The sequence below is a fragment of the Helianthus annuus genome, chromosome 16 (genome assembly GCF_002127325.2).
Source record: "Helianthus annuus cultivar XRQ/B chromosome 16, HanXRQr2.0-SUNRISE, whole genome shotgun sequence".
In the NCBI taxonomy this organism is placed as follows: Eukaryota; Viridiplantae; Streptophyta; class Magnoliopsida; order Asterales; family Asteraceae; genus Helianthus; species Helianthus annuus.
Window position 1 is genome coordinate 9,975,850 of NC_035448.2, and position 27,443 is coordinate 10,003,292.

Here is a 27,443-nt window from a genome sequence, read left to right on the forward strand (position 1 = left end):
ACAAACTTGGTATTCACGTTGATCCCGCAAAAATCGAAGCTGTGAAAAATTGGGTCGCACCTAAATCTCCGTCCGAAATCCGTTCGTTTCTTGGTCTTGCTGGTTACTACCGTCGTTTTATCTCCAACTTTTCGAAAATCGCTGTTCCTTTGACCTCCTTGACTCAAAAAGAGAGACCTTTTGTTTGGGGTCCCGAACAAGAAGAGTCTTTTCAAACGCTCAAGGACATGCTTTGCAATGCTCCTATCCTAACGCTTCCTGATGGTAACGATGATTTTGTCGTGTATTGCGACGCTTCAAACCTTGGTCTTGGTTGTGTCCTTATGCAACGTGACAAAGTTATCGCTTACGCATCGAGGCAACTCAAAATTCATGAGAAAAACTATACTACTCACGACCTTGAACTTGGTGCGGTCGTTTTTGCATTGAAGATTTGGCGACACTACCTTTATGGTACTAAATGTGTAGTCTTCACCGACCATAAGAGCCTTCAACACATCTTCAATCAAAAAGAACTAAACATGCGTCAACGTCGTTGGGTGGAATTGTTAAACGACTATGACTGCGAAATCAAATACCACCCGGGTAAGGCGAATGTAGTAGCCGACGCCCTGAGTCGTAAAACTCACGTCCAAAGTATCCGTTGTTTCCAACTCGTCCACGATCTTCAAAATCGCATACGTAACGCCCAGTATACATCCGTTAATGAGGGTAACCTCTACAACGAAATGCAATGTGGTGCTGAGAATAGTCTTGTGTCCAAACCCGATGGTATTCTATACTATCTCAATCGCATCTGGATTCCCAATCGTGACGATCTTCGCAATTTCCTGATGAAGGAGGCCCATAACACGAAATATTCTATTCACCCTGGTGCCGATAAGATGTACCATGATATGCGTACTTCCTATTGGTGGCCTGGAATGAAGAAGGATATAGCCACCTTCGTTTCTAAATGTCTTACGTGTTCCAAAGTAAAAGCCGAACATCAACGTCCCTCTGGCTTGCTCGAACAACCAATAATTCCCGTTTGGAAGTGGGAGAGCATTGCCATGGATTTCATCACTAAGCTTCCTCGCACTACAGCTGGTCATGACAGCATATGGGTCGTCGTTGACCGATTGACCAAATCAGCTCACTTCCTCCCCATTCGTGAAGACTTCAAAGTCGAGAAATTGGCTAAGGTCTACATGAAGGAAATCATCTGTCGTCATGGGACGCCCATTGATATCATTTCTGATCGTGATGCTCGTTTTACGTCTCGTCTTTGGGAAACTTTTCAATCTGCTATGGGTACTAAGCTTAACCTTAGCACCGCCTTCCATCCTCAGACTGACGGTCAAACCGAGCGTACTATCCAAACCTTAGAGGATATGCTTCGTTCATGCGTAATAGATTTTGGTGGCAACTGGGATTCATACTTGCCCTTGGCTGAATTCTCGTACAATAACAGCTATCACACGAGTATCCAAATGGCTCCTTTCGAAGCATTGTATGGTCGCAAGTGCCGTTCGCCTATTTCTTGGCACGAGATTGGTCAAGCCCAAATCACCGGTCCCGAGCTTATACAAGAGGCTACGGACAAGATTTTACAGGTTCGAGACAACTTATTGAAAGCCAGGAACCGACAGAAGAGTTACGCTGACAAAGGACGCAAACCTATGGAATTCGAGACAGGTGACAACGTGCTTCTCAAGGTATCCCCTTGGAAAGGCGTGGTTCGATTTGGCAAGAAAGGGAAACTCGCACCTCGCTACGTTGGTCCTTTCAAGATTCTCGAAAGGATTGGCAAGGTTGCGTATAGACTGGACCTGCCTGAAGGACTCAGCAATGTACACCCTGTCTTCCATGTGTCCAACTTAAAGAAATGCCTAGCTGACGAAGGACTCCACGTTCCTCTCGAAGACTTGCAAGTCAACGAAACACTTCACTTTGTAGAAAAACCGGTCGAAATCATGGACCAAGGAACCAAGCAATTGAGGCGCAGTCGAATTCCTATTGTCAAAGTTCGATGGGAAGGAAAACGTGGCGCTGAATTTACTTGGGAGCTCGAAAGCGAAATGAAATCGAAATATCCTCATCTTTTCCCTGAGTCTTCCTAAATTTCGGGACGAAATTTCCTAAAGGAGGGGAGACTGTAACGCCCTGTGTTTTGTACTTTCTATTTATAGCTTGTCTTACTCGTGTTGCTAATTTTGGAAGCTTTGTATCATTGTACTCGTTCCTTCTAGTACTCGTTGTAAACTCGAGATTTTGATCATGAATGAAAACTTGCATTTCCTTGTTACATACTATACATACACCATAATACGATTAATCATGAGATCATTTGATACTTCTTTGTGATACTTACAAACATATGTTGAACTTGTAAATATGTGACATATACTTGTTACTTACAAACATGTTACATACTTGTACATTACACTTTTTGCCTAGTTAAATCATGTTTTATTTCATATTTCACCTTGTTACAAGTTAGGGGAAACATTGTTGCATATTATTACACAACTTAACTAATAAAATTACTCATTATAATGTTTTAAAAAAATAAAAAAACTAAAGAAACATGGCAGCCCAAATTCAGCAAAATTCAGCCCCATATAGTTGGGTTTTGTGGGCTAGTTTCAAGGTGTAACCCCTTCTAAACACTTCCAAAGCCCAACCCATTGAAACCCTAATCCTTCCCCCTATAAATACCACTTATAACCAGCCTCCCTACCACTTTTGCAACACTAAAAACTCTCAAAACATCCTCCAAACCGTAGCTGAAAGCAAAGGTTCGAGTAGATTGACACCCCTTCACGAAAATGAGCATAACTCACTCAATTCTTATCCGATTCACTCGATTCTTTTTCCTACTTGCTTGTATAATCATGGGGTTCGATTCCTAGACTTCTCCTTGGAGAAATCAGACCTGGAAATGCCCCGAAATAGTCCATAAACTTTCTGTTTGTTTTTATGTTCATCAAAAACTTGTTTAAATCTATGCAACTTGTGTCCAACACATCTCATACCTATGTCCTAATGCTTACAACTTATCCCATGGTTGGTTAAGCTTAAAAACAAGGTTGAGACATCTAAATCAGAGGTTAAAACCTCATAAACTTTCTGTTTTTAATTAGGGTTTTACCCACAAGTAATGTTCAAGTGTGAAACTTGTTGAATGTGTGATGGTTGGATTAGCTTGGGCTATCCTTCATAAGAATCCACTCATTACTTGATGTTTTGCTATAGATTAGTTGTTATTAATACCTTGATACTTGTATGTTCATGACCCTCCTTGTTGTTTATAACAACAAGTGTAGTGGTGAACAATAGAGGTGCCTAAATGGAAGCTTGTTCTTCCTACCTCATGTATGTATTCTATGACACAAAGAGGTACCTAAATGGAGACATTAATCTCCTACCTCATGCTTGAATCATAAGACTTGTAAACTATATAATATCTAAGTTATTCTATATGTATACATCTAAGTAACTAAGACTTGATGATGACTTAATAGTTATTTGTTAAGTGGACGTTACATCATCTATGACCATGCCCTTGTTACGACTCTAATGGATCTTAGAATCCATGAAATCATACCAACTCTTTTGAGTTTCAATAGTGTCAAGAACAAGAGTTATGCGTACAAGATGATTATTTTCACCTATGTTACTTTCTATATATTAAAAACTCCGAATCTATAATCTTCCGTTATACGCCAAACTCACACACCTACGTTTCCTTGTGTAGAAGGACAAGGTGCTCCGAACTAATTCATCTACAAACTTGCTCTCGGAATTTCAAGTCACCACTTGTAAACCGTGAGTATACTCGTATTTCCCCCTTTTTACTTTTACCACTTTTGGGGTGTAACATGTTTACCTATTAACTTACACATGAACACTTTGTTAAACACATGAACGTTCCTATAACATGCTTGTATACGTGATGACTTGATACTTTAAACTTGGGTTATTCTTATGTGTTGAACTTATCATTAACTTCGTACGAGCCAAACCTTGACATATGTAGCGCTATAGGATTAACGACCCGCCCGTAAACTTGAGGTTATGTCTTGAGCATATTGCGTTTTCTTGGTTTGATATGTTAGACACATGCCATATTTAAGGTTTATCTTGAATCATATGCTTGCCATGAGGAATTGATCACACTTTTTAACTTATGCTATGTACGTACCAAACTTGTATACTCGCCTTTGCTTTTGCATTGAATTGTATTTTTAAACATGTTACAGGTTGATGATGATCAAATGAAAACGGATAGCAAAGATGCCTAAATACTCACTTAGACGTTTAGGTTTAAAGTGTTGTATCAATTTTGTTTATGTTATGTTGAACAATGTTGTTATTTGCTTTTCTTGTAATGTTTTGACATTTATTTTGGAAATGAAATTTGGATTATTAAATTATTGTCACAAATAGCGTTATGATGTCTCGAGCAATCTTCACACTTCGTCTCATCCCGATGTTTCCGCCATTGGTTGGGGTGTGACAAGAATACACTTAAAATGTCTGTTTTCTAAAACGCAATGGACTGAAAACACATAAAAAAGTGTTTTACCTAAAACGCAATGCACCAAAAACACAAAGAAATGTCTTATATGTAAAACGCAATGGCCAGAAAACACTTAAAAATGACTCATTCTAAAACGCAATGGACTGAAAACACCTAAAAAATGTGTTTTACCTAAAACGCAATGACTAAAAACACTTAAAAATGTGTTTTTTTCTAAAACGCAATAGCCAGAAACCACATAAAACTCTCTTATTTCTAAAACGCAATGGACACATAAAACTGACTGTCACTGTGAACTGTCTGAATTGTCTACGAATTACTGTCTTCAATGCACCAGCCAGGGGCTCTGCCCCTTGGACCCCGCCAGGGGCTGCCGCCCCCGGACCCCCGCAAAGATCGTAAAACGCAATGACTAAATCAAAAACCCAGATCATGAAAATGAAATTAAAGAATTTCTTACACGGATTGAAGCTGATTTCTTCATCAATTGACGAAATTTGAATGATAGAAACACTTATCAACGCTCGAATCGAACGAATCGAGTGATTATCTCCAAAATCACCGGAAAAACGAGATTTTTTTTATGAAATTAAACTGGGTTTTCTTCAAAAAAAAAGCTGAAGAATACGTTGATCGGGTTCTGAATCATTGATTGGTGATGAAAATCGCACTATAATGTAGTGATTATTGAGATAGAAAGTGAAGAAATAGTTGAAGATGGTGGGTTTTGAAAATGGTGGGTTTTTGAATTTACTGGGTTTTGAAAAAGGAAGAAGAAGGAGTTGGATTGACTAAAATACCCTTTCTCTTTATTTTAAAATTAGCCACATGTCATAATCCTATGGCTTCCTATCCTTCCTAACGAAAATTAACTTCCTGTTTAATCTTTACCCACGAATATATGTGATTTAATCTTAATTTAAGAAAGTGATTTATAGACCATCCATTACCATTTACCAATGACCTTTCTAAATCCAATTTAAATCCTTTGTACTATGAACAACAAAAAGCATAAAAACATATTTAAAGATCCCAACCGTAACAAAATTCTCTTTCTTTTGAACTAGTATTTAAGCCCACCATTGCATATGTTTCCTTCATCACTACCACCACCTCCAACAACACACAACAACCCATACTTATTATGGCTCTTTCTACTTCCATCCTCTTCCAACATCTCCTCCTCTTCCTTTTCATCTTCCACCACCCCCCACCGTGCTCCGCCGCCGGTGGATCATGGTCCCTTCTCGTCGAAAACGCCGGCGTATCCGCCATGCACATGCAACTACTTCCAAACGACCGTGTTGTAATGTTTGATCGAACCGAATTCGGCAAGTCCGCCATCAACCTACCCAAATGCCTCCCCGATTTAGCCGACTGCTCTGCCCATTCTGTCGAGTTCGACGTCGAAAAGAAGACCATTCGTCCGCTTACTATACGTACCGACACTTGGTGCTCCTCAGGAAGCCTAACCCCTGATGGAAACCTTGTCCAAACCGGCGGTAATGGCAACGGTGCTAAAGGGATTCGGGTTTATAAATCGTGTGATACGTGTGATTGGCAAGAGACGCCTAACGGGATGGCTAAAGGGAGATGGTATGCTACTAATCATATATTGCCGGATCATAGGCAGATTGTGATCGGTGGTCGCCAGGAGTTTAACTATGAGTTTGTCCCAAAGGGTGCGGGAGATGATCAGGCTATTGATCTACCATTTCTGGCTCAAACTAATGATGTGAATGAGAACAATTTATACCCACCAACTTTTTTATATTCTGATGGTAATTTGTTTATTTTCGCGAATAATCGAGCTATTTTGTTCGATTATGTTAAGAACCAAGTCGTCAAGACGTACCCCACAATGCCCGGTGGTGAACCGAGGAGCTACCCGAGCTCTGGATCGGCGGTTCTACTGCCTTTACATGTTAAAAAAGGGGTGGTGGACGCTTATGAGGTTTTGGTATGTGGGGGTGCACACAAAGAAGCATTCAATAATGCATTGAATGGGAAGTTTGATGAGGCTTTGGGCGATTGTGGGCGGATCAAGATATCGGATCCGAACCCACAATGGGTTATGGAGGCCATGCCAGGGCCTCGAGTCATGGGTGACATGGTGTTGCTCCCGAATGGGCATGTTTTGATTATCAATGGTGCTACGAAAGGAGTTGCAGGGTGGGATCTAGGGCGGGACCCAGCTTTCCACCCTGTAATTTACAGACCCGATAATAAAATCGGGTCTAGGTTTGAGGAGCAGAATCCAAGCGATATACCGCGAGTGTACCATTCCACTGCGGTTTTGTTAAGAGATGGTCGCGTTCTTGTTGCTGGAAGTAACCCTCACGAAAAATACGAATTCGGGAACGTGCTTTTCCCTACCGAATTGAGAGTCGAGTCGTTTTCACCGGATTATTTGGAACCAGTAAGTGCAGATTCACGGCCTGAAATAACCGCGCCCAATAATAACCTTGAGATGCAGTATGGAAAACATTTCGATATCTCATTCACCGTAAAAGGCCCTGTGGACCCGAATATGATCTCCGTGACAATGTTGGCACCACCGTTTAACACGCACTCGTTTTCTATGAACCAAAGGCTGTTGTTTCTTGATAGCGACGTGCCCGTCAAGGATGCGGGAGAAAATAGCTATACTGTCGGTGTGACCGCGCCTCCTTCGGCCAACATTGCTCCAGGAGGATATTATTTGGTGTTTGTGGTACATAAAGATGTTCCAAGTCCAGGGATATGGGCAAAGATTGAGTGATAAGTATTAGCAAGAAACCGTACCACTATTGTATTGGTTTGTTACTGTTCTTTTTAAATTGTCTTACTTTCAACGGACCACTCAATGAGTGCAAAAGTTGTCTGATTAAAGTGTTACTGAAAGGTTGTATGTGAAGATTGTCAAAGTATGTTTACAATAATGGAAAAAACCTTAATTTGAAATTCCTAATGGATTATACGTTTATTATTGAATTGCATACCATAATACCCTTTGTTTGATATCCACAAAATGTTAATGAATTGGCAAGTGTGTGTGTTTTTTTCAATGATAGTTAAATTTATTAAAAAACTAGTTTATAAACCTGTGTATCATATGAATTGAATATCAACCTGTATTAAATAATGCATGTATAATCTAACTTGACCCAAAGTTATTTTCTAATACACCTAACTTGATGTTTTCGTGAGTATGTAGTTTTTAGTATTGTTCTATTATCAGTTCCATAGCCTCACTCAAATCATAGCCTCATTCGATCAAATCATATTGATTTTCTCTTTCGTTCTTCTGAATTTTTTACTATAAAATCTTTAAGGTTAAAATGTTTCAGTAGTGGCCAAAATAATTTAATTTTGGACCTATAACTTATAGTTGTCATTTGTTATATAAAAGCGTGCCAAAAAATATCTAAAAAGAATATTTTTATTGAAACTACGATTTATCTTTGTTTTCAACCTAAGCACTATAACCATTCAATAAAATAAATAGAAAAACCGTATAATCTATATCTATATCTATACTATATAATAAAAGAAACCACTTTGAGGACACATCTCATTCATTGGAGACATCTATTTTTTAACATATTAAAATTAAATAATTATTTAAAATTAAATAATTATTTATGAGATATACTTAGAGATATACTATTTAATATATATAATTACTAGGTTAGAACCCCGTGTATTACACGGGTTAAATAAATATAACTTTATATATTAAATAATAAAAAAGTTATATCTTTATGAACCTCGTATATTGTACGGGTTAAATAAATGTAATTTTATATATCAAATAATAAAAAAAGTTATACCTTTAAAAACCATGTGTATTACAGAGCTTAAATAAATGTAATTTTATATACTAAATACTAAAAACGTTGTATCTTTAAAAAACCTGTGTATAATCGGGTTGAATAAATCTACCAAATAATTAAAAATTACATCCTTAAAAACCTCATATATTACACGTGTTGAATAGATCTAAAAAAGAGTTATATCTTTAAAAACCATGTGTATTACACAGATTAAATAAATGTAATTTAGTATACTAAATACTAAAAACGTCGTATCTTGAAAAAACCCGTGTATAGTCGAGTTGAAAAATCTACGAAATAATAAAAAAATATATCCTTAAAAAACCATGTGTATTATACGTGTTGAATAAATCTAATTTTACATAGCAAATGATACAAAAGTTATATCTTTCAAAACTTCGTGTATTACACGGGTTATATAAATGTAACTTTATATAGTAAATAATAAAAAATATATATATTTTTAAAAACCCCGTGTTTTACACGAATTGAATAAATATAATTTTGTATACCAAATAATAAAAAAAATTATATTTTTAAAAAATTAGGATAACATTTAATATTAATTTATTATCTATATATTTAATATAAGATAAGTAGGAAAGAGTGGTATTTGTTTTAAAAACATATTAAATCAACAATTTAGATTTAAGGATAATACTTTATTAAAATATGATAAGATTTAATATTAATTTATTATTTATTTATTTATTTAGTTAATATAAAATAAGTATAGATTTGAGGATACTTTCAATGAATGACACGTGTCCTAAAGTTGGTTTCTTTTATTATAGTAGATAGATGAGATATACGTAGAGATATAGTATAGATTAAAAACTTATTTAGAAAATATAGTATTAATATTAAATTATTATTTTTATAATATATTTCCTTAGATATAGGAATAGGTTACATTATAGTTTTATTATATCGTAGAGAGATTTTATTTTAATATTTACATTTATACTTTTACATCCAAATTTAGGTAACATATTTAAATTGTCTATGGCTCTTTATAATCAATAATATGTTTTAAATATATTTAACTCTTTATAATCAGTAAATGTTTTAAATATATTTATTTTAAATAAAATATTATATATTTTTTAAACATGTTTTATAAAAATAAGAATATGACTTAAGATGTAATTTTAAGGAGAGAAAAATTATTATTATTTAATAAGAGAGAAAACGCAGGAAATCAAAATCTGAAATTAATCAGAACTCAATTCGTGTACTACACGAGGTTTTTTAAAGATATAAGTTTTTATTATTTACTATATAAAATTATATTTATTCAACCCGTGTAACACACGTGGTTTTTTAAGATACAACTTTTTTTATTATTTACTATACAAAATTACATTTATCCAACCCGTGTAATACATGTGGTATTTAAAAATATCATTTTTTATTATTTGATATATAAATTCAACTCGTGTAATACACGGGGTTTTTTAAAGATATAACTTTTTTTTTTATAAATTACTATACAAAATTACATTTATACAACCTGTGTAATACATGAGTTTTTAAAAATATAACTTTTTTATTATTTGATATATAAAATTAGATTTATTCAACCCGTACAATACACGGGGTTTTTTAAATATATAAATAATTTATTATTTAGTTTTTTTTTTCATTATTTGATTTATAAAATTATATTTATTCAACCTGTGCAACAATACAAGGGGTTTTAAAGATATAACTTTTTTATTTTTTAGTATATAAAATTATATGTATTCAATCCATGTAATAAACAAAGTTTTTAAAGATATATTTATTTTACTATTTAGTATATAAATTCACATTTATTCAGCCCGTGTAATACACGGGGTTCTAATCTAGTAAAGATATATAATATGATTTTTTTTGTATTTGAATGGTGTTTATCTTTATTTAATTATATAATATAATATTAAACTGGGGAAAAAGATTTATATATAATATTAAAACTAGGTTAGAACCCCGTGTATTACACGGGTTGAATAAATGTAATTTTATATATTAAATAATAAAAACTTATATCTTTATGAACCTTATATATTGTGCGGGTTAAATAAATATAATTTTATATATCAAATAATAAAAAAGTTATATCTTTAAAAACCATGTGTATTACACAGATTAAAGAAATGTAATTTTATATACTAAATACTAAAAACGTCGTATCTTTAAAAAAACCCGTGTATAATCGGGTTGAATAAATCTATCAAATAATAAAAAATTACATCCTTAAAAACCCCGTATATTACACGTGTTGAATAGATATAAAAAAAAAAGAGTTATATCTTTAAAAACCATGTGTATTACACAGATTAAATAAATGTATTTTTGTATATTAAATACTAAAAACGCCGTATCTTTAAAAAAAACCCGTGTATAGTCGGGTTGAAAAATCTACCAAATAATAAAAAAATTATATCCTAAATAAATGTGATTTTGTATATTAAATAATAAATACTAAAAACGTCGTATATTTAAAAAACCCGTGTATAGTCGGGTTGAGAAATATACCAAATAAAAAAAATTATATCCTTAAAAATCTCACGTTTTACTCGAGTTGAATAAACATAATTTTGTATACCAAATAATAAAAAAAAGTTATGTTTTTAAATAATTAGGATAACATTTAATATTAATTTATTATTTATATATCTAATATAAGATAAGTAGATAAGAGAGGTATTTGTTTTAAAAACAATAGTAAATTAACAATTTAGATTTGAGGATAATATTTTATTAAAGTATGATAAGATTTAATATTAATTAATTATTTATTTATTTAAATAAATATAAATTTGAGGATACCTTCAATGATTGACACGTGTCTAAAAGTTGGTTTCTTTTATTATAGTAGTTAGATTAGGAGTAAGGATAAGGGTTCATTTATTAGTTATTAAAAAATAAAAATAAAAATTATAAAGTTGAAAGAAAGAATGTTGTCTGTCATTATTTGTTATTTATTAGAATCAGATTAGATATGTTTATAGAGTAATATGTTATGTTACGTCCAGCTTGCGATGTGCGCATATAACATGTATATATGTGGGTTCTCAGAGGGGTAAAGTGAAATTGCCCTAATTTTAACATTGTTTACAAATTTTGTGAAATTAACATTAAAATTAGTGCAATTTCCAATGCCGAGATCCTAATTAGTGTTCGACGAGTGCGCCGCTGAAATGAGTACAATCGGAGTTCGTTTGGGTCGTTTCTCCACTTTTTTAGTGTTCCCTAATGAGCCCTCTCTAATATATATATATATATATAGGGTGGAGTTATTGTAAAAAAAACAAAAGTGTGAGAAAGGTAAGAAAGAATCTCAACCATTAGATCTAAATTAATTGAAAAGGGTAAGATTGTAAATGCATTAACAAATTCAAATATGGTAATCCTTGATTTAAGGATTTGGAGAGAGAAAATCCTTGATTTAAGGAATATAACTGTCCATAACATCATTCATTTTAATTTTTTTGCATCATTCACAGAATCAGAGCCATGTTCATGACATGGTGTTTTAAAAAAATTCATAGTTCGATTCATAGTGTTTTACGAAAATAATATAACATCATTCAGTAAACAAAAATATAACACAATTCAGTACACAAAATAACACCATTCAGTACAAGATATAACACCATTCAGTAAACAAAAAATAACACCATTCAGAAACAAAATAACACCATTCAGAAACAAAATAACACCATTCAGAAACAAAAAAAACCATCCAGCAAACAAAAAATAACATCATTCAGTAAACAAAATAACACCATTCAGAAAATAATATAACACCATTCAGTACAAGAATATAACACCATTCAGTAAATAAATATAACACCATTCAGAAAAAGAAAACAACACCATTCAGAAACAAAATAACACCATTCAGAAACAAAATAACACCATTCAGAAAAGAAAATAACACCATTCAGAAAAGAAAAAAAATCACCATTCATAAAAGAAAAAAAAACACCATTAATGAAAGAATATAACACCTCTGTATCATCTTCTCCACTTCTGGCGCCGTTCGATGTAGATAGAAAGAGATCGCAGGACCACCACCACTGCCAATTCCGGCACCACCACCGCCGCACCACCACTGTCGATCCAGCACCACCACCGCCGCTGCCACTCGCACCAGCACCACCGCCGCTGCCGCTCGCACCACCACCACCGCCGCTGTCGCTCGCACCACCACCACCGTCGCTGCCGCTCGCACCACCACCGCCGCCGCTGCCGCTGTCGTGTTTGATCTTCCGATTGGCCGCTGTCGTGTTTCTTCTTCAGATTGATTATGAGAGAGATCAAAATCGTAGATGGAGATCATCTGGAGAGAGATATATATTGTAGGGATTTTGATTTACAGTTTCCATTTTTTGAATGGATATAAAGACTTTATTACCCCTAGAATTTTCAATTCAGTCCAAAAAATAAATCAAATTTTACAGTTTGGTCCCTATTAATCTCAACCATTAGATCAAAGATCTAATGGTGTATATTCTTTCTTACCTTTCTCACACTGTAGGCCTTTTTTACAGGATCCTCTACCTATATATATATATATATATATATATATATATATATATATATATATATATATATATATATATATATATATATATATATATATATATGGGACCGCTAAAATGAGAACCACCTCGAGTTGTAAGAACCGTGAGAACTACACCGTACGGGTCGAGGTGGACCAAATTTTTTTTCATAAACGTAGATGCGTGTATTATAAACACATTTGTGAAAAAAAGAATTCAAAAAAAAAAATGTCGTGTGTGTAGTTTTGAGCACCACAAGTTTGTGTTTACGGGTACAGTAAATCCTACCGGAAAATTTACGGTACCCGTAAAAATATATTTATGGTGCTCAAAAACTTATTTTTTTGATTTTTTTACAAATGTGTTTATAATACACGCATTTACGTTTGTGAAAAAAATATTGGTCCACCTCGCCCCGTACGGTGTAGCTCTCACGGTTCTTACAACTCGAGGTGGTTCTCATTTTAGCGGACCCCTATATATATATATAGGGAGAGGATCATGAGAAAACTATATATAAATGAGAAAACTAGAAAACTAACTAAAATCCACTAAAAAGGAGGGGGAGGGAGACTTTTAATGAAGGAGGGGGGACTTTTAATGAAGGAGAGGTAAAATTGGAACAAAAAATATATAACTTTTCAAACATTTCCCATTTCTCCATACGTTATCATTTTAAAACAAAAATGGCACCATAAGATCACAAATTTTCTTATCTTTCATTCAAGTATATTCGAGCATATTTTTTATGACATAAAAAAAGAGTTATGGTGTCGTCTTGTTTTCAACACTATTATTATAGTAGTGCACATGTGCAATATAACATGTACTACAATTGCATTACATGCTTAAAATTAGCTTTTTGAGTCTAGTTTAGCTTTTAGGGTTAGTTTTTTTGGAGGTTTAGGATTAGGATTAGGTTTTTGGGTGTGGGGGGAGGGGGGTTTAGGTTTTTTTTGGGGGGGGGGGGTGTTTAGGTTTTTTTCGGGTTTATGTTTAGGGTTTAGTTTTAGGTTTTTTGGGGGGTGGGGGGTTTAGGTTTTTGGGGGGTGGGGGGAGGGGGTTTAGGTTTTTTTTTTTTTTTTTTTTGGGGGGGGGGGGTGGGGGGTTTAGGTTTTTTTTGGGTTTATGTTTAGGGTTTAGTTTTAGGTTTTTTGGGGGTGGGGGGTTTAGGTTTTTGGGGGGTGGGGGGGTTAGGCTTTTGGTGGGAGGGTGAATTTAGGTTTTTGGGGGGTGGGGGTGGGGGTGGGTTTAGGTTTTTGGGGGGTGTCGGTAGGGGGTGGGTTAAGTGGTTTAGGCTTTCCGTATTAGTGCACATGTCCAGTACAACAAAAATATTTTTTTTTTTTGAAAAATTTTTTCCATACATAAAAAGTAGCGATTTTTCTTTAAAAAATTGTAAAAAAAAAATGGTATTTTTTTTTGTTTTTTTTAGGTTTTTTTAGTTAGTTTTTTGGTTTTCTCATTTAAACTAGTTTTCTCATGATCCATCCCCTACATATATATATATATATATATATATATATAGGGTAGGGTTCATGAGTGAACAATGATTTATTTGTGAACAAAATGAACTTATCCTGACCATTGATTTTGTAGATCTAGATTTTTTCTTTAATGGCAAGATTGTAATTATCTTTTGTAACTTACAAGTATTTTAATAGACACAAGGGTATAATTGTATATTTCTATCTTCATTTAATTAATAAATTTTTTCTCTCTCCTGATTTTTCTTTCCAATTAAAAGAATATTTAATTACATTCTCTATATTTTTTTCTCTCACATATTACCTAACTTAATATTTCATAATTTTAAAAAAATACAAACATTATTAAATATTGTTCCAGCTAGAACACAATTAAAAATATTTAATTACATTCTCTATACATATATGTATTAGATCAATGTTTGATGAAAAGATGTATAGTGGAAACAATATGTAGTAATACACAAGTGTATAAGTCTGATATATATCGACATGTATACACAATATACTTGAATAATACACAGTTGTATACGTCTGGTATATACCGACCCGTATACACATATGTACTTGAATAATACACAAGTGTATAAATCTGGTTTATACTAACCCGTGAAAACAAGATGTAATAATACACAAGTGTATAAGTCTTGTATATACTAACTTGTATACACATATGTTAAAAATCATACTTTAATTAGGTTTAATATTTAATTTTAAAAGGAACATAACAATTTATTTAAAAAAAAAACATTAGCCCTTCAATCTCTTATAATTAAAATAATAGAGAAATAATTAAAAATGAGAGAGTGAGTTAAGAGAGGAGAAAATTGAGGAATTTTAATTTAAAGTACTTGGCTAATGTCAATCTTATCCTTTTAATCTAAAAAATGATCAAGAGCCAAGATTAGTTCACTAAGTTCACTCTCAAGAAGTTGTTCACTTATGATCCTAATCCTATATATATATATATATATATATATATATATATATATATATATATAGGGGCCAGTTACCATACAAAATGGCTTATCGTACATTACGTACGCTACAACCACAGCCGCCCGATCTCGTGCGAATTCACACTTTGTCGTGCGATTTCATCAACCACACCTACATCCATGCGAGATGCAGTGATCCATGCGATTTCAAGCACACACATACAACATGCGATTTTGCAACTCCGTGTACGCGCTTTTTCTTACAACATGCGAATTCGATGTCGCGTACCGTTCGTACGTTAAGGGTCTGGCCAAAGAGAATAGCCACCTCATAGTCAAATAGTCAACCATTATTTTGCTTTAGTATAAGAGATAAATATAGATATATAGATAGATAGATAGATATATGTATAGACTAGTGCTAATACCCGCGAATTTTGCGGAGTTGGAAAATGGTATTTTTTTTATTTTTTTGAAAAAAAATACGTTTAAATTGATCATAATCAAATGCATTGGCTTGAAATTACCAGTTCATTCAGCTATGAACCTTTGTGGATATAAATATATCATACATATCCATTACCCGAGATTTAGCTATGAAACTTTATATATGATTTAATATATAAATTACGTACATGCACAACCTAAAAAGCATAATTGATAATGTTATATATACAATTTACATATCACATGAATTGACTAATATAACATAGCTTTTAAATTTACCACGATATCAAGTGAAATAGTACATGTCTGGTGCCCATGATCGGTACCTCTATCTCACAGTTGCTTTAATAAAATTGTATTTTTGTTCTGCTTTTTTGAATATAACATTGTTCTAATTACAATTTTTGTGTGTGTACCAGGTGTTTTGAAGTTGAAAAAATGGTTGTGTTTTTACAGTGGGTTCAAAAAAATGGTTGCCTACCAGGTGTTTGATCAATTGCTTCCCATTTTATATGTATTATTTCGGATATTGTGTTTTGAAGTTGAAGTTGATTTTGTGTTTATTTCAGATTCAGGGTCTAGGTTACCTCTTAAACGGGTCAGAATTGTCTTAGAAAGTGGTTGCCTACCAGGTGTTTGATCAATTGCCTCCCATTTTATATGTAATATTTCATATATTGTGTTTTGAAGTTGTTTATATGTTTATGTCAAATCCAGGGTCTAAGTTGCCTCTTAAACGGGTCAGAACTATCTGAGAAAGTGGTTGCCTACCTGGTGTTTGATCAGTTGCCTCCAATTCAGCTCTTTTTATGGCTGATTACACTTACATTGTGTTTCTCTACACAATCAATGTGATGTGTTTTTGGTGTTATTTTTCATTTTCTTCCGGTCTTCTTAAACAATCAATGTGATGTGTAGGTAGGGTGTTCAATTAACACACGACTCCAGTTGTGACTTAAACCGCATTTCCCTAAGGTATTGTTACAAGTTTTAAGTTAAAATGGTTTGATGATGGAGGAGTTGCATGTTTTTTTATGTGTTTTTTTTATGATTGGTTACATGGGTAGTTATAAAAATGTGATTTTTTTGGGTTTTGGTTATTAGTAGGCATTAAAATGTATCAAAACAAGATTTAAGAAAAAAATAAAAACTTTGATAATGAAGAAATTGTTAAAGTAGTTATTTTTCTTAATTTGATTTTGATATGCATAACAGAGATGTTGAAAGAAGATGCTAATGGTGGAGAAGTGTTGTCTGATATACGTGCTACACTCAAAGAATTGAATGACTATCATCCTTGCAGGTTCTAATTATTTTCGATCTTACAATAAAATATTTAAATTAAATCAATGAATGCTTCATATTAGGATGATTCTTATTTAAACTTATTATTATGGGGCTCAACTGAATCAAATATTGGATTTCAATAATGTTTTTGATAAATGCACACTAACTGCTCGATGAAATGCCGTGTGAAACTGAAAAGATTGTTAGGCATCTTATGCTATTGATAGAAGAGGTCACAATTTATACCTTAAAAATGGACAACAATATAAGCAATGGATCTGTTTAAGCAACGGTCTCACGATTCATTTGTACCTGGAATCTGGTTTTGAGAAAGTAATTAACAAATGGTCAAACACTTATGCTACCACTTGGAAACAAGAAATACACTAGAGGCGCATAATATGTTCAAGTCAAAATTCTGATCGTTAGCAATAAAATTGAACATTCCTTTTTCGTCATTTTTCTATTGAACTTTTATTTCAAGTTTTATTGGACTTACATTTTGTAGTAAATGTTTAAAAAAGTACGTAATTTATCTTTTTGGTCGTATCTTCATATTAGCTAATTGACTTATCTTCATACAAGTCTGAATGGTTATGTCTAATGAGTATTTTCTCTATTGAACTTCGTGGGGGGTGTTTAAAAAACCGGTTCGGTCCATTTTACAGAACTGAGAAATCTTACCAACGGTGGTGGTGCTATTGGTCGTGAAACCTCCAACGACACTCCGATTACCGGTAATAATTGTGTAGCGCAATCCGTTGTAATTCAATGAAGTTTCTGGACTGGTACCTGAAGATTGGAGTCGTATCAGCTGCAATCGGAGGCTCTATGGAGTATTTTATGATCAAAACCGGCTTCTGTAAGTCCCACCTTTTTTATAATGATATAATCCACTGATGTATTAGTTATTTCAGTTTTTATCATTTGCCAGTTGAATTTTGTTTATCTGTTTGTGTTTATGAAACTATATATTCTGGTTAATCATCACTATTAGGGGAGGAGAGGTGGTCACTAGTGATAGAATTCTATCACTCCCACTATCCAATCAAATCATGCCATGTCATCACCCAATATTCTATCACTAGTGATAGAAATGTAGGGGGGTGGTATCACTAGTGATGGAATTCTATCACTCCCAAATTTTTTTAATTTTCATTTTTAAATTGGAAATTAACAATAAAACACTAAATTATAAATTTCATTAAACTTAAAAAATAAATTACATAGCCATATAAAAAAACAACTAAACGGGTGGCATCTCCCAACCCCAGTTTGCGCAAATCTCGCGCTTTTGTTGAATGACAATTGACTTGAACGGTTCGTCGAGATGGGCGTGGTTTTCACACAAGATTTTTAAATCATTTTGTCTTTCAATCGTTTTCAAGTATTCCTTGTACGCCTGCTCGCGTTCAACTTTTAGGGACATCATTGTTTCTTTTCTTTGTTCGGCCTTCTTGAATTGGATCATTTTCTCCTCTTCGATTCTGAAGATCGACTCCGCCACCGCTTCCTTCCCTTTGCTTGACGATTCGCCACTTTTCTTGCGTCGTGGCCTTGTAGGTGTATCTTCTTCAACGGGGTCGTCAACGGGTTGATCGGGTTCGTCAAGGGGGTCGTCGTTTAAGTTCATTTGGGGCAAGTTATCCGACGCGGAAGTCGTGTAGTTCCCCGAATCGGATGTCTTTGATCTTTTCGAACCTCCTCGTTTTTTTGGAGCCGTAGGACCACGCATGTCAACCAACTCAACGGGGACCCACTTCGGGTGATTTCTCACAACTTCCCATGCCGCCACGTGTGGAAAACCTCTCTTTTTGTACAGTCGGCAATACTCATCGGTGGCTTGTTGCATGATTGTCGCCTCGCTCGCTCCACTTTGTGGGTTTCGGTTCTACATAAAATATAAAAAGGTAATATATTTAAAAAAAACCTGTTTTATAAAAAAAACAGTTTTCTATTTTATTAAAAAAACAGCTTTCTTTTTTATAAAAAAAACAGTTTTCTGTTTTATTAAAAAAACAGCTTTCTTTTTTATAAAAAAAAAACAGTTTTCTGTTTTATTAAAAAAACAGCTTTCTTTTTTATAAAAAAAAGAAAACAGTTTTCTGTTTTATTAAAAAAAACTGTTTTCTGTTTTATTAAAAAAAACAGTTTTCTGTTTTATTAATTTTTTTTTCTGTTTTACAAAAAAAAATTTGTTTTATAAAAAAAAACAGTTTTCGGTTTTATTAAAAAAACAGTTTTTCGTTTTTTTTAAACAGTTTTTTTTTAAATAAGAGTTTAAAAAAAATTAAAGTTTATAAAAATACATACCTTTTGAATGAAACAAACGTTGAACTTACTAATTTTCCCGTTCAAATCCGTCCATTTCGACGTCATTTGGTCCATGTTTCGTTGCTTTGCACCAGGAAGTCGGACAAAATGATTAATGACCCGTCTCCAAAACGTTTCTTTTCTTTGCTCGTTGGCATGTTTCTTGCTCTCCGAGATGTGCAAGTACGCCTTCACCAAGGACACCTCCTCCTCGGTCGTCCAATGTTGTCGGACGGTTGGGACGATTTCTTGAACGTCATCATTTTCTTCTTCTTCTTCTTCCTCTTCCTCTTCCTCTTCCTCTTCTTCTTCCTCTTCCTCTTCCTCGTCAAGACTTTGTTGTGGTTCACGATACGCGTTTGCCAAAAGATGGATGAGGTTGTTGTCTTCTAGTAGTGGGTCGAGTGTGTGGGGTTGGGTTTGATACGTTTGGGGATGAAATTGGTGAGGTTGAAACGGTGGGACGAAGGGTTGGTTTTGATACGTTTGCGATTGAAAGGGTGGATATTGTTGGGTTTGAAAGGGTGGGACTTGGTCGGGTTCGTCTTGCAACCTAAAGCGCGTCGGCTCGCCAAGATTCGCTCGAACCTTGGGTCTTACGGGATTTTTCTTCGTACCCGAACCTCTTTTTTTCGCACCCCCACCTCTCTTGCTTGATCCTTCCATTTTTGTTGTATTATTTTTGAGTTTTTGAGTTGAATTTTTAGAGAGTTTTGGAATTGAATTGGAGAGTTTTTTAATTGAATGGGGGGGAATAATTTGGATTTTATATAAAAACCCACAAATTCAAACGGTAAAAAAATGCCAAACGGTCAAATTCAAACGTTCCATTTTTTGAAATCCACGCGTGATAAATTCGACGCGTTGAATTATAACGCGTGAAGGGGAGTGGAGGCGGCGGTGTTATAACGAGTGATAGAAAAAATCACGGTAAAATAACGTGCCACCCCGTGTGGCCTTAGGGTTTTATTTTATCTTTATTCATCACCGGTGAATTTTTATATTTAATCTGATTTTATTTTATTTTTTTTGGGTTTGATTTCGGTTGTCGAATCGTCGAACAATAACTCTGCTGTTCTCGAGACGAAATCGAAACGAAATAAGTACGAATGCTTGAACTGCAACAAGGTTTTTACGTCGTTTCAAGGGCTTGGCGGGCATAGACCGTGTCACAAAAAGAACAATACGGTCGGATCAAAACACGACAGTGGCGAAAACAGTTTAGAAGGTGACTTTGCACATACTTGAAAGGCGAAATACGATAAGAAAACGAAGGTGAAAAAGATCAAAGGGCACGAATGCCCGATTTGTTTCAGGATGTTTAAATCGGGGCAAGCTTTAGGTGGTCACAAACGGTCCCATTTTATTAACGGGTCGATGGATCATTATGCGGCCATGAGTCACGCGGCTCCATCGTGTTCGGAGGTGTTGACTTAGCTATATACGTAGCTTGCTTTTTTGCACTCTTTCAATGAGGGCTATTTATAGTAGAACCCCATATTTAACAACTGTCCATATTTGATAGAACATGGTTAAAATTTATAACAGTGAGTTGCTTCTTATGCATTTCAAGAAAAATGATTGGTCCTGTTGTTATACAGGTTCTAATGACTTGTTATATGTGTGCATTGTGCCGTAATTGTAGTTGTTTACATGGTGGAATTCATGTCTTATATGGCTATCTTTTGTAAATATTTTAAAATAGATGTTTTCTTTCTGAGTCCCCTTTCTTTTTATCGGCAGGCACTTGGAGAGGCCATCTAAAATCTAAAGACTAAAACTCACAGACATCAAGATTGACATTAAAAGAGTCCCTAATAAGAAAACCATGGTTTCTGGTATAGGTATTGAAGTTTTTGTTATTTGCAGATGTGAAGAACAAGTGAAAGAGCAGTTCTTAGGGAAGAAAGATTATCTTCTAATTTGTATTGAAAGGGGAATCCTAGCATTCCATGTAGGGTTTATTCAAGATATTTCTATGTTGATATACGAGTAATTAATCTAATATATCATCTTCTCCTCTGTATTTACAGGAACACTCAGCTGAGGTTCCAATTTATAGTAATAAATCGGTGAAGCACATGCAAGTTTCTTTTAAGTTTTGTTAATTATTTTTATTTTTATTTAGCAGCATCAAGAAACCTCACTATATTCACTTTTTAAGTATCAACAATGCGTGTACATTGAGCTAGGATTAGGATCAAATGGATCCTAATTGTAAGAAGTGTAAGAAGGATTTATAGAGTGACAAGTGTCCAATAACCTAAAAAAAACCCACTACACAAAAAAACCCTACTGCAAAAAAAAAAAAAAAAAAAAAAACCCTTAAACATCCACCACCACCAAAAACCTAAACACCCCCCCCCCCACATCACCCACCCTAAAAAATTTTTTTTTTTTTTTTGCCGAGGGGGTGGAGGTGGGGGTTTAGGTTTTTGGGTGGGGGTGGGGGTGGGTGTTTAGTTTTTTTTAGGTTTTGGGGGGGGGGTTTAGGTTTTTTTAGGTTTTTTTTGGGGGGGGGGGTTAGGTTTTTTTTTAGGTTTTTTTTTTGGGGGGGGGGTGGGTGGGGGGGGTTTAGGTTTTTTGGGGGTTTTTTGGTGAGGTATAGTTTTTTTTTGTTTTTTGTTTTTTGCCGGGGGGGGGGGGGTGGGGGGGTTTAGGTTTTTGGGTGGGGGGGGGGGTTAGGTTTTTGGGTGATGGTGGGGTGGGGGTGGGTGTTTAGGTTTTTGGTGGTGATGTAGTGGGTTTAGTTTTAGGTCATCGGACACTTGTCACTCTATAAATCCTTCTTACACTTCTTACAATTAGAAGCCTTTGTAGAATAACTTGACCCCATTGAGCTAATATGTTGTGCTTTCTCTATCTTTTCTGAATTCATATTAACATTTTAATTTGAGTGAATTGCAAGTTTTGTCCTTTATCTTTAAGCCATTTTGCAAGTTTTGTCCTTTATGTTTAAATTTGACGAGTTTTGTCCTTTATGTTTGAAAATCAAGCACGTTTTACCCTTTGGGGCAAAACGTGCTTGATTTTTAAGGACAAAACGTGCTTGATTTTTCAAACATAAAGGACAAAACGTGCTTGATTTTTAAACATAAAGGACAAAACGTGCTTGATTTTTAAGGCCCAAAGGGTAAAACGTGCTTGATTTTTAAACATAAAGGACAAAACTCGTCAAATTTAAACATAAAGGACAAAACTTGCAAAATGGCCTAAAGATAAATGACAAAACTTGCAATTCACTCTTTTAATTTTATTGTCTTTGAAAACAAGCCCAAGCTATTTTTGGAAAGCAGCATTTCTAACGAATGTTTCTAAATCTAAGGAGACCGCGCATTTCTTTACAACAATTGTTGCTTCTATGGTTAATGTAAACTTAAGACCCCACATTTTGTTGTGCCAAACTATGTACAGAACATAGTATGCCCTAATTTAACTATCTCCTGTAGCCATTTAAAACTTACCCAGGCGTGAAACGCGTTAAGGTTTGAATTATATTCACACCCATATTATCAACTACGCCGCAACGCGGGGGTTACTCACTAGTTTAAAATATAAGTGTAACTAAATGTATGTCGAAATCTAAAGTAAGGAAACAAAGCAATCCTCATCTACCTTCGTGAATACAATTGCAAACAATTTTACGAGTCTAAAATAATGATATATTGAAAATAAAACAAAATAATTATAGGTTGTAGTGGGAAGTAGTCTCACACTTAACGTAGTAAATTTCATAATCTTCTATACTATATAACTAGTATTAAGCCCCTGCGTTGCAGCGGTTGTCATAAAACTGTGTTAAGTAGTAGCAATACTATACTATTGTTAGCGACCACCAACACCGAAAAAGCTCGTAAAAACAAAATAAATAAAAACGGGGAAAAAAATAACGCAGAGCGAAAAGCAAACGTAAAATCTTTGAATCACGCACGCTTGTTGCTGACGTAAAACATAGAAAAAAAACTAAGTCCATCCAGGACCGCGTGTGGGACGAACTTGTCAAACGTAGAAAAATAGACGTGACGCGACGGGCCAGTCAAACAGGAAAAAATATACGAAAAAATGTTGAACCTCACACGCACGTTGCGGTGCGTTAACTCACAAAATTTAGAACGAAACGAAAAACTTGGGAAAGATGAAAAGTTTGGTGGATCAAAATTGAAAATAAAAAAAACTGGGATTAAATTGTAAAAGATGAAAAACTTTGGGTTAAAAGTAAAAAAAAGAAATGGTCTAAATTGCAAAATTGAAGTTATTCATTAATTTTAGATAAAGATAAGCATAAAAATAAGTTATACCTATATATATTGGTTATTAATTAATATTAATATTAAAAGAAATTTATCAAACAAATATAAATAAAATTTATGAGGTTGAAGGAGAGAATGACATGTGTCATTATTTGGAGTCTTTTATTATAAGTTAGATAAAAGAAAACAATGAATGGACACTTGTCATTATTCTAGACTATCTTAATTATAAATTATTATTAATTAATTTAATTTTAAATTCAGGAAAATTTCGATTCCTTATAAAAGTCATAATTTATATCCAAATTTAAATTCCAAATGGATAACTATGATCTCAAAGCATTAAAATTCTAAACAACTTCAAAATCATACAAATTATGTTGTTTTATATATTGGATTCATTGGAGTTTGATACCTTATTTTTTTTGGTTAATTACTTTAAGATGGTTAAGACATTTATAGTTTTTGATTTATTGAATTTGTTATTATATGTTTATGTTTGTTTATCAAGTTGAATACATGATCAATAATAATTTGACTATTAAATATAGAACAGATATTATTATTAATTATAAAAAAAATACAGAAACTCTTAACTAATTAAAGTCAATTAATAAGTTAGTTAAAAACATCTATATATAAAAGAAACGTATTTGGGGACACATGACACTTCCTCGGGCCCTCTCTAATTATGTTTTCCCACTTAAATCAATCTACTAATTTGGCTGTCTTTGTTTTACAGGAAATATTTATTATATAGTTTAAATTGTTCAGCCCGTGTAACACACGGAGAACTAATCTAGTTATGAAAATATACAAAGATAATACTAATCAATTCAAATTATAAGTTACACATACTATCCTCCAATCCAATGGACCACCTTTGGGCTTTGGGAAGATCTATTTTAATTGGGCTTTGTAACTTTTCTTATTCATGTTGGCCCATGCATCTCATTACTCATATAGGTAGATTGTTGTTTTTTTCTCCGTACAAATCAGGTTTTATCTCGTAAATACTAATCGGTAATTTTCAAAACCATTGGACAAGTAAAGATCGAGTGATCTCGTACAAACCAGATTATACCGGCGATTTCGTTGAACATCAATGGATTCAGACGTAGCGATGATTCCTGCCGGTGACTCATCGAGTCTTCCAGGTCCATCTTCAAAGAAACCGAAGCGTTTTGAAATCAAGAAGTGGAACGCCGTTTCTCTTTGGGCTTGGGGTCGGTATTTCAAAAACCTAATTCTGATTTTATGCTTTTTTATGATTAAAATCTGTTTGATGTTGTTTGATGCAGATATTGTGGTTGACAACTGTGCGATTTGTAGAAATCACATCATGGATCTATGTGAGTTCTTTTTTTTTTACTGAAAATTGATTTTGTTGTTGGATGGATCCAGTCTTAACTCTTCTTATGTGTTTTGATTTATTCAGGTATTGAATGTCAAGCTAATCAGGCTAGCGCTACTAGCGAAGAGTGTACTGTTGCTTGGGGTAAGTTTTCGGTTCTAAACCCTAGTTTTCCCTACACAGTTAGTGACTTGTTTTTATGCTTGTAGTTGTGTTAGGCCATCCGTAGTCATAAAGCCCCTTTGTGGGCGTTATGCGACACGTGTCGTGCCATGTCACACACAGGGGCTTTATGAGGCGTTATATCACTACAGCCCGTAGTCATAAAGCCCCATCCTCATCATTACTTAATTAAGTAATAACCCCTTCAATTATACATATGTATGTATATATATGTGTGTGAGTGGGGGGAAAAGTTTGCAGATCCTTCACGCCGCTATGTCCATCACGCCAACAACATTTCAAACCCCCATAGCGCCGCCTGTAGCGGTGTTCCGCGGCGCTATGGGGCGCCATGTCCTTCTTCCCCGTGAGGTCGCGCCCCACTACGCATGGACTTAGTGTGAATATATGCTGTGATTGTAAAACTGTTATGACTGATCATTAGTTGTTCTTTGAGTTTTATTTAGTAATTAGTTAGTAAAGTAACAATTTGTGGTACTAGTAGAAAAGAACATGTTATCTAATTTTGTTATTAGTTTGTTTTATTACACTAATAACAATATGCTCACCACCCCAGATCTGATTTTTTTTCTGTAATTTATTCACGTTATTTAGTTTATATGTATGGGGCGTAACCAAGCTGACCCCAAGCTTGATAAACCGGAGTTCGAGCTTTTACTATTTTGAAATCGAGTTTGGCTTGTAACGCATCCTGTTAGCTTGTGCCACTTGTTTGTCTGAAGAGCTTAAACAAGCTAAAGCTTGGCTTGATCTCGGCCCTTCTTGTGGCGGAACCTGAGATCACTGGTTTGTTTAAAATTCACTATTTTGAATGTCAATTTTGTTCTCTGTAGTGAAAAATACTTATTATCTCTACGTTTTCCTGGCTTTTACCTGTGTGATTCAATCCGAGCGGCTAGTTTGTTTGCATGCCTTAATATTATATCTTACTGTATGATATTTTACCAAGCTATACCATCTCGCAGGTGTCTGCAACCATGCTTTCCATTTTCACTGCATTAGCCGTTGGCTGAAAACACGTCAAGTGTGCCCTCTAGGTACACACCTGCTATTTATCATCATGATGTTTTTTTAATTATCTTTATAACATAGTGTTTAATGTTTTCGTTTCGCAGACAATAGCGAGTGGGAGTTTCAGAAATACGGTCACTAGAGAATGCTACTGGGCAGGCAGGAAAGCAGTCACTGTCAGATGGAAGTTTATAAAACATGAAGCAAGAGAGGCGTTTGTTCTCTTGTATTTGTCGTTTGGAGCTTGAAACTTTTTATTGAACGATTGCAGGGTTGCTTTCACAAATATTATATATGAATTGTATTTGCTAAACATAGCCTGTAGGCTATGGTTAACCTCCACCCCTGACTTTTTTAGATCTCGTATCGTACATTTAAAAGCATGAACATGGCTTACAACAGCAACAAACCGAACATTTAGGGCAAGTAGGACTGCAGCTACAGTTGCATGTAATCTCGGGACACTTGCAACATCCTGAGGTACATGTTTTCTTTCGACCACCCCAACAACAGCAGCCTTTTGCACATGAAAACAAAAGCATGTACAACGGACTTTTGTGTTGCAACAGCCACAACAGCAACAACACCGTAACACCGAGCCAATTTTTCTCCTGGACAAACCAAAGATTTAGGATAAACAGGGGATTTATCTAAATGAAATCACCAAGGCCTTAATAATATATTTTCCAGCAGCTTCTCGATCTACCACCAACCTGATTTCTGTTCCACGACACATTAACAAAACGTTAAAATGTGTCAACTTGCACATGTTTGACTTGCTAGAGATAAGACATAATTCGACAATAGGGGAAATATGAATTGGGCCGGAATGACCAACTATACGAAAAGGGAATAATAATCTATGGTGGATGAAGTGAAGGAGGATTCATACATTGCGACGAGTGGATCCGGTGTAGCTTCTACATAATCTCCAAGTCTGTTTGCAGTATTAGTTGGTCAACAGAAGCAAAAATATACAAGAAGTTTATATAAAGACTAAAGTGAAGGAGCATATAATTTTGACATGATCATATATAATTGTAATTATGCAAAGAAAACATGTCAAGTAACACACATTACAAAAGATAACAACTTCAAGCTCTGCAAGTGATTTAATCTCATCCTGTTTACAAAAGATAACAAAGAAAGAATTGTAATTATGCAAAGAAAACATGTCAAGTAACACACATTATCTAAACCTTTCAAACTTTCAAGAAACGTCACAAATCGTTTAACTTTTAACATTTTGAAAAATCGTCTAAGAGCTTGTTAAAAACAAG

General features: G+C 34.3%; 3 protein-coding genes across 3 annotated transcripts; 2 read left to right on the forward strand and 1 right to left on the reverse strand.

The window, feature by feature from the left end:
• Nucleotides 1-5,632: 5,632 nt before the first annotated feature.
• Nucleotides 5,633-7,367, forward strand: LOC110917778 (aldehyde oxidase GLOX1). Its single transcript, XM_022162225.2, has one exon. It carries the CDS (start codon nucleotides 5,670-5,672, stop codon nucleotides 7,284-7,286), a length of 1,617 nt encoding a protein of 538 aa, XP_022017917.1. The 5' UTR covers nucleotides 5,633-5,669; the 3' UTR covers nucleotides 7,287-7,367.
• A 10,931-nt stretch (nucleotides 7,368-18,298) lies between these two features.
• LOC118488162 lies at nucleotides 18,299-19,440 on the reverse strand. The gene is made up of 2 exons (XM_035985371.1): nucleotides 19,366-19,440; nucleotides 18,299-18,943 (listed from the first exon to the last, which is right to left on the reverse strand). Exons 1-2 carry the CDS (start codon nucleotides 19,438-19,440, stop codon nucleotides 18,299-18,301), a joined length of 720 nt encoding a protein of 239 aa, XP_035841264.1.
• A 5,167-nt stretch (nucleotides 19,441-24,607) lies between these two features.
• On the forward strand, nucleotides 24,608-26,505 carry LOC110916508 (RING-box protein 1a). Its single transcript, XM_022161225.2, has 5 exons — nucleotides 24,608-24,841; nucleotides 24,917-24,967; nucleotides 25,054-25,113; nucleotides 26,118-26,189; nucleotides 26,268-26,505. The coding sequence occupies exons 1-5, from the start codon at nucleotides 24,721-24,723 to the stop codon at nucleotides 26,303-26,305; spliced, it is 342 nt and encodes a 113-aa protein (XP_022016917.1). The 5' UTR covers nucleotides 24,608-24,720; the 3' UTR covers nucleotides 26,306-26,505.
• Nucleotides 26,506-27,443: the final 938 nt, after the last annotated feature.